At 47.9% G+C, this 7,629-nt stretch overlaps 1 protein-coding gene across 5 annotated transcripts in view; it reads left to right on the forward strand.

Moving 5' to 3' along the window:
* CLUAP1 (clusterin associated protein 1) overlaps nt 1-3,215 on the forward strand; it is a 71,038-nt gene extending 67,823 nt beyond the window's left edge. For all 5 annotated transcript variants that reach the window (XM_053213370.1, XM_053213368.1, XM_053213369.1 and 2 more), the window contains one exon: nt 2,192-3,215. In XM_053213370.1, the coding sequence (XP_053069345.1) occupies nt 2,192-2,338 (147 nt within the window). In that variant the 3' untranslated portion in view covers nt 2,339-3,215. The remainder of the gene's footprint in view (nt 1-2,191) is intronic.
* Nucleotides 3,216-7,629: the final 4,414 nt, after the last annotated feature.

Consider the following 7,629-nt stretch of genomic DNA (forward strand, 5'->3'; position numbering starts at 1 on the left):
ACGGGCTTGTCCTTCGTGTGCGCACTCGTCCGCACGACAGACACTTGCTGAGTGCCTGTTACGTGCAGGTGTTACAGATGGTGGGGAATGCGTCCCCACCTCTAGGAAGCTCACGTTCCGGCAGTAACCAAGGGAATACGTCGGGTCATAGTGGCAAGAAGAAAAGAAAGCAGTTCAGAGAACAGAATGACAGGGTTGAGGGAGGAGGTTGGTGGCTTTTGATCGGTCAGGGAATGTCTCTGTGATCAGGTGACGTTTGGCAGAGGCCTGAACGGAAGGAGGGACGTGGTGCAGGGAAGGGCATCCAGAACACAGGGAATGTGGCTCCTGCTTTGGCGGTGTAGAGGCGGTGGTGCGACTGGGATGGAGTGGATGGCAGATAGGAGCGGCGGGACGGGGAGCGGGGCCGCCAGAGCTTTGCAGGACCTGATGAGGACCCGGGGTTTTCTCTGAGTGCCGTGGGAAGGGGCCGAGGACTGCGAGCCCGGCTGTGCCAGAGCCGACCGGCGTTGAAGAGGCCCTAGTCAGGAGGCACTTGCGGGAGCTGGAGGGGCTGGCGGCTCAGCCTAGGGTGGTAGCAGCAAAGGTGTTAAGAAGTCGTCGGATTCTGCATGTTTCCATGGTCTGAACCATGAAGTTGTGTTAACTAGACATGGGGTGTGAGAGGACGAGAAATGAGGGACACCCCAGCTTGTGGCGTACTGGCTGACGGCACAGGTAGCCTTGGCATGTCCCGAGGTGGGTGGGGCTTGGGGAGCAGCGCAGGAGTTGGGGTTGGGACATGCTACGCATGCAGTGCCTGCCAGCCATCCGCGTGCTGGGGTCGAACGGCCAGTTGGAATTCAAGTCTGGAGTTCAAGGGTCAGGCCTGGGCTGGAGTTGAATTTGGGAAGCCATCATATTAGGCCGTGTTTGGGCTGCAAGGATACTTGTGATTGTGTGAGGGGAGAGAGTAGAAAGAGGAGAGGAGGGAGCCTCAGGGCTCTGAGCTGAGCCGCGTCATAGAGTCAGAGAGACGGAGGGTGTAGGGGCGCGTGAGATTGGAAGATGCAGGAGTGCAGTGGGGTGAGCACCTGAGAGAAGGGCGCCCTGCAGCACAGGGTGGCTTTCAAGCAAGAAGGCGCAGCCTGGAGGTCACCCCAGATGCCGGAGCTACGCCCATTGGATTTGAATTCCTCTGTTTCAAGAGCAGTCGGGGGATTGGCAGGTGAAGCCTGCTGAGTATGTTGAGGACACAGTGAGAGGAGAGCCAATGGGGTGGTGGGTTCAGAACTCCTTCAAGGAGTTTCACTGTTGCCAGGGGAGGGGGGTGCAGAGGAACAGGGCAGAGTAGCTGGCAAGGAAGATGGGATTAAGTTGAGGGTTGTTGTTTTGTGTTTTTAAGAAGGAAATTGCAGCATGCATGTATGCTGGTGGGAGTGGTCTGGCTCGAGCCATCTTGGTTTACCTGGGACGCATGACTTACAGTTTTGGGTTTCAAGTTTATTTATTTATTTTGAGAGAGAGAGAGAGAGAGAAAGCGCATGTGAGAGCGCTAGTGAGGGAAGGGCAGAGAGAAAGAGAAAGGGAGAATCCCAAGCAGGTTCTGTGCTGTGAGCGCAGAGCCCAATGGCAGGCTCAAACATTTGAATCATGGGATCGTGACCTGAACTGAAGTCCAGAGGCAGAAGCTTAACTGAACGAGCCCCCCAGGTGCCCCAGCACTTGCAGCTTTAAAGCCCGCCTGAGCTGGTCACCCCAGATCTAGGCGAGGAACACAGTGTTCCTTTTATTTTGCCCAATTCCCGGGTGGCTTTCCACCCCCAGTCTGGTAAAAGCCAAAATAAACCCCCTTCCTAATCTCCAAGCCCCTCGGTCCTTGTTATCCACTAGTGGGTCTCTGGGCCCCCGGAGCAGAGCGGCATCCGGTGGTGTTTCTGAGACCTCATTGGGAAAGCCGGCCCCTGCAGCACCGGGTGTAGACTGCATGCTCGTATCTGAGGATCACTGCTTAGATGATCCGTTTATGTTGGTCTTTGAGCCAACAAAGGTCCCCTTCTCACGCCCCACGCCCCACTGCTTCTCTGCCGAGCTCTTCCTTCACATGTGGGTGTTGCTAGTTAACTGAGCTACTGGTGGAAAGAAAGGGGCCTCTGCTGACAAGCTGTCAGAAAGAGACGGGCCTTCAGCTGTGTTTGCCGTCTTCTTGTAGGAGGACTCGGAGGACAGTGAGATTGACATGGAGGGCGATGAAGAAGACGACGATTTGGAAGACGAGAGCGTTGCTGTCTCGCCAGCGAAGCCCAGTCGAAGGGTCCGGAAACCTGAGCCCCTGGATGAGAGCGACAATGACTTCTGACCTTTGTGCCAAGAGACCGGACAGATTAAATCCCTCAGATCTGTAGGTAAACGGGAAGTTAGAAGGTTAGGAGGGAAACCGATTTCACGCACTAAACCAGCTGGACTTGTTAATGAAGCAACACCTCGGTCTTTAGCCTCCTCCAGGTTACTCCACAGAGCTTCAGCGAACTTGGGAAACGCCTGTGTTCTAAGAGATGCACCTCCACAGGATGAAAACCCGAGGAGAAATAAGGGCCAACGCTGTTCATCTTGGCAGTTGTTGTCAAGCGTTTCTGCCAAGAGTCGGGCGTGGGGGGGATAGACCCGGGCTGGGCACAGGACTCAGTTTAGGAATTAGCCGGAGGGGGGTGGGGAGGCACTTGACTCCTCTTGACCTGTACAATTTAGAACATTTACTGTACTTCGGCTTTTAATTCTAGCTTTTATTTCGTTGTATGGTCCTATTTTCTTCTGCATGTTTGCAATACCAAGCTTTAAATGTATTTTACTAAAATTTCCTGAATGAAAGTTAGGTAAGTTAGATGAAAACCCACTTTCCTTCAAATCCAGGCAACAGAGAGACGCTCCAGAATAGAAGCACTTCATTTTCTCTCAGAAGGTTGACATCCCTTCCTAGGAAAGCTAGTTAAAGGAAAGGTGTTTCTGACTAAAAAACTTAACCAGGATTGCATTAGGTTGAGTAGCACTAGGATAATGTTGCTGATGTGAAGTGAGAAGTGACAGGTGGAGTTGTGTCATATTTCTGATACGGAAACGCAGAGCAGCTCTCACAGATTTTTCAGTTACGAACGCAGAAAACTTCTGAAGTTACTTTTAACAAATGTATTTAATACCGTATTTTTATATTATTAAATAAGTTTTACTTGAAACTATAATTACGTTGTTTATATTCACCTATAATGTAAAATACTTATTTAAGAAAAGGTCACAGGTTACTGTGTACATGTCAACTTTTAGGAGATAATGTGATGATTATTTCTATCATCTTTGCTGTTTCCTCTATCTTTTCCCAACTCCTGTGCCGGAGATGACTCCTTTTTTTTTTTTTAATTTTTATTTTTTAAATTTACATCCACATTAGCATGTAGTGCAACAATGATTTCAGGAGTAGATTCCTTGATGCCCCTTCCCCGTTTAGCCCATCCCTCTCCCATCCCCCCTCCAGTAACCCTCTGTTTATCCTCCATATTTAAGAGTCTCTTCTGTTTTGTCCCCCTCCCTGTTTTTATATTATTTTTGTTTCCCTTCTCTTATGTTCATCTGGTTTATGTCTTAAAGTCCTCATATGAGTGAAGTCCTATGATATTTGTCTTTCTCTGACTAATTTCACTTAGCGTAATACCCTCCAGTTCCATCCACATAGTTGGAAATGGCAAGATTTCATTCTTTTTGATTCCCCAGTAATACTCCATTGTATATATATACCACATTTTCTTTATCCATTCATCCATCTATGGACATTTGGGCTCTTTCCATCATTTGGCTGTTGTTGATAGTGCTGCTGTAAACAATGGGGTGCGTATGCCCCTTCGAAACAGCATATCTGTATCCCTTGCGTAAATACCTAGTAGTGCCACTGCTGGGTCGTAGGGTAGTTCTGTTTTTAGTTTTTTGAGGAACCTCCATACTGTTTTCCACAGTGGCTGCACCAGCTTGCACTCCCAAGAGATTACTCCTGTTTTTAAAACGGCATTTGGTTAATTCGGCAGTGATGGAGATGTGCCCTCTTTGAAATGATGCACTCCCAGGGAATGGGGTGTGTGGGCGCTGTGCTAACCCCCGCAGAGCCCTGCCTTCCACTGCATTGTCCTGGATGTTATCATTTTGGTTTCCCTGACTCTGACCTACCTTTTGAAAAAAAAAAAAAAAACCCCAAAAAACCAAAAAATGTATTTCTCTTTTCCTTTTGTGATGCTTTCTTCTTTTTTTAAAAAACGTTTATGTATTTATTTTTGAGAGAGAAAGAACAAGCCGGGGAGGGGCAGAGAGAGAGAGAGGGAGGGAGAGAATCCCAAGCAGTCTCTGCGCTGTCACCTCAGGGCCCAGCACAGGGCTAGAACTCATGAAGCGTGAGATCATGACCTGAGCCAAAATCAAGAGACAGACGCTTAACCGACTGAGCCCCCAGGCGCCCCTTCCTTACGTGATTCTTTCTTCTCATGGGCATTAACAGGGGAGCCTGACCCAAGCTGCAGGTAACCCCTCCTCCAATAGAGGCTCCAGTGCCGTGTGAGGTTTATTATGTCACCTCTTCCTTCGTGGTCCCTCATCCCTTGGTTAACTACTGCACAGTCTCCCCATGGAGTGGCACTTCCTTCCTCGGGCAGCTTCTGTCAGCAAAGGAGCTTCAAGTACCTGATCGTAGTTACCAGTGTGTGTCTGTCACTGTAACAGATCCAGGAGTCAGATATGTACAAGAGCTTGATGACCTCGTGTCTTTTGTTTTGGGCCAAGCGTCAGAACAGACTCGGGCCCCAAAGAAGATTGTCTGGTTAGGTCAATGAAAAACCCTCATTTAGATCATTGCCAATAGTTCTTTGCTTTTAGCCATGTAACTAAAGGACCTCTTAAAATGCTTTCCAGATGTATATTGACTGAAAATGTCAAGGAAGTTTTTAAGTCATTAATTTTTTTTGGTGGTAGCCATCAAGAACCAAGTCCAAGGACTTCTTGCACTGGGAGGTCTGAAGAACTCGCTGTTTCGGCCGGGCCGGGCAGAATACCTGCGAGCGCTCTTTCGTTCGCATTTTAAACTGTAACATGGTGTCGTGCCGAATGTCTGAAAGGAAGTGGGTTTGGCTGAAGTTAGCAACACGCCACATAAATATCACAGTGGTTAGACTGGCCCGGGAGACTCCGAGGTGCTGGAATCCGGGACTGGTTGAATTGTAAGAGAACTCAAACTGCCCGGAACAAAGGTCCTTGCAATGAGGATGTGAGTGGAAGAGGAGGAGCGAGAGCTCAAGCAGGGATGTCGTGAGGGGAAAACGTAACTGATGGAAAAACCAGTGTGTCTGTGAAACGGTATTCTGATTGTACACTTCTCTTGGGCGATTCGGAAAGAATTAAGCCATAGTGACACAGAAAATGGAGTTTTTAAAAAAGGTGCACTGTTCATTCTAAGAACGATAAAGTCCATAGGAGAAAATGGCGCAGGAGTGATCAATGGTAATAAAGTTAAAAGACGGACACTGACAATGTCAACAAAAACCATGCTCTAACTCCGTCGGAAAGAAGGAGAAACAGAGTGGGAATGTAAGCTGACGTACATCCAAGTGCCATTTCCCGTGTAGAGGTCACTAGATAACCTCGAAGATGATAAAGCAAGGAACAGTGTATGTAGGGTATGTAGTTTTGGGAGTGGGAATGTACAGGAAGGGGAGGAACAAGACAGAAGGCTGCTGTTTTCCGTTATAAGCCTGGTCATTTTTGGCTTTTTAAACTACGTGTATTGTGTTGTTTTGATGAAATGAATTTCGGAAAAGGTAAATCTACAGACAGGAAAAGGGTAAGGGCTGGAGACTGAGGTTTGAAGATCATTTTCCTCAGATTGCTCGGGGGAGAACACGTGGGGTGGGAAGAGAGCCAAGGTTGGAAGCCTGAGAAATGCTGTGTCTCGGAGGCAAAGGCCACAAGGGGCCAGGAAGCGAGACTGGGAAAGTATTTGCTAAATGTTCTAAAGTGACTGTATTTTGCCTTAATAATTCGGGGGAAATATGTTTTATTTTCCAAAGACTGTTGAAGAAGAGTGACGAGAAGGTAGGAGGGCTGGAAGGTTGTGTGAGGGAAGCCAAGGCAGGGAGAATTTCCACAGAAGGGAGGGGTGAGCAAGCTAAATCCTCCTCCTCAACGGGCCGGAGTCACAACGGGCCACGTTGGCACTTAGGAAATCTGTGGCGACCTCAGCCGGGAGCAGTCGGCACGCGATGGGTCGAAGAGAGGTCAGAATGCGAAGCCAACACGGTGAATGTTGATGAGTGTTCCGCAAGGGGGGTGGTCCCAAGTGAAAAGAGAGGGCCCAGCCAGGGGAGAAGAGTGTGGCCAAGAACATTTTGGAGGGGCAGAGGAAGCTTTGTTTTGTGTTTTGAGAGGAAAACGAGGGTTTTTTTAAGCTGGAGGGAACTGGTTTGTGGAATAGGAAGGGTTGACTCTACAAGAGAGAGTGTGCATGACTGATGAAGCAAAGTCTTCGTTAGGAGTCCTGCTTAAATCCATATTGTGTATTGGAAACATCAGGCGCACACCAGATAACCCCTCGGGCTGATGCTCCCGTTAGGAGTGCAAAGGCTGAGATGGATTGCACGATCTTTTACACCTGGATGTCTACAGCATCTGTTGTAGGTAAGGCTCCAGAACAGTTTTCTGACTTGGGCATCAGGTAGAGCACCCAGAATACCGAGACATTGCCTCACAAGTTGGGCCACAGCGGCCCTGAACTTAAGGGTGGCTGGTCCTGGCCAACAAAGCTGAAAACAGTAAGCTTTGAAAGGATCCAGCTGTTTCTTTCTTTCTTTCTTTCTTTCTTTCTTTTTTTTTTTAATGTTTATTTATTTATTTATTTATTTATTTATTTTTTCGATATATGAAGTTTATTGTCAAATTGGTTTCCATTGTTTATTTATTTATTTTGAGAGAGAGTGTGAGGAGGGGAGGAGCAGAGAGGGAGGGAGGGAGGGAGAGAGAGAGAGAGAGAGAGAGAGAGAGAGACAGAGAATCCCAAGCAGGCTCCCTGCCATCAGCACAGAGCCTGACCCAGGGCTCCATCCCACCAACCGTGAGATCACGACCTGAGCCGAAATCAAGAGTTGGACACTTAACTGACTGAGTCACCCAGGCACCTCAGGATGCAGCTGTTTCTAAGTAATGTGTTCCAGAATTAAGCTCAAGAATTTGAAGGCATATAAAAATAGTCTGTATGAAACGATAAAATTCCCCGTGTCTGGTGTCCAATCAAAACTTACCAGGCATAATAAGAATCAAGAAAGAGACCAAGGAATGACCACCCCACCACCCCCCCCCGCCATACTCAAATGACAGATGACAGAATTAGTAGGAAAGGACATTCAGACATTTAACTGTACTCCCTATATTGAGATGGCAGAGGGAGGCAGGAGCATATTAAGAAGAGATAAGGCCTAAAGAAAATCTCAAAACTTGGGGAGATTAAAGAAACAAAAACAAAAACTGGGATTGAGAGCAGATGAGGCGCCACAGAAGAGCACATACTGACCCTGAAGACACAGCAGTAGAAACTGTTCAAAATGAAAAAGAAAAAGACAAGTCCCACCG

Source organism: Acinonyx jubatus, chromosome E3 (assembly GCF_027475565.1).
Source record: "Acinonyx jubatus isolate Ajub_Pintada_27869175 chromosome E3, VMU_Ajub_asm_v1.0, whole genome shotgun sequence".
Taxonomy (NCBI): domain Eukaryota; kingdom Metazoa; phylum Chordata; class Mammalia; order Carnivora; family Felidae; genus Acinonyx; species Acinonyx jubatus.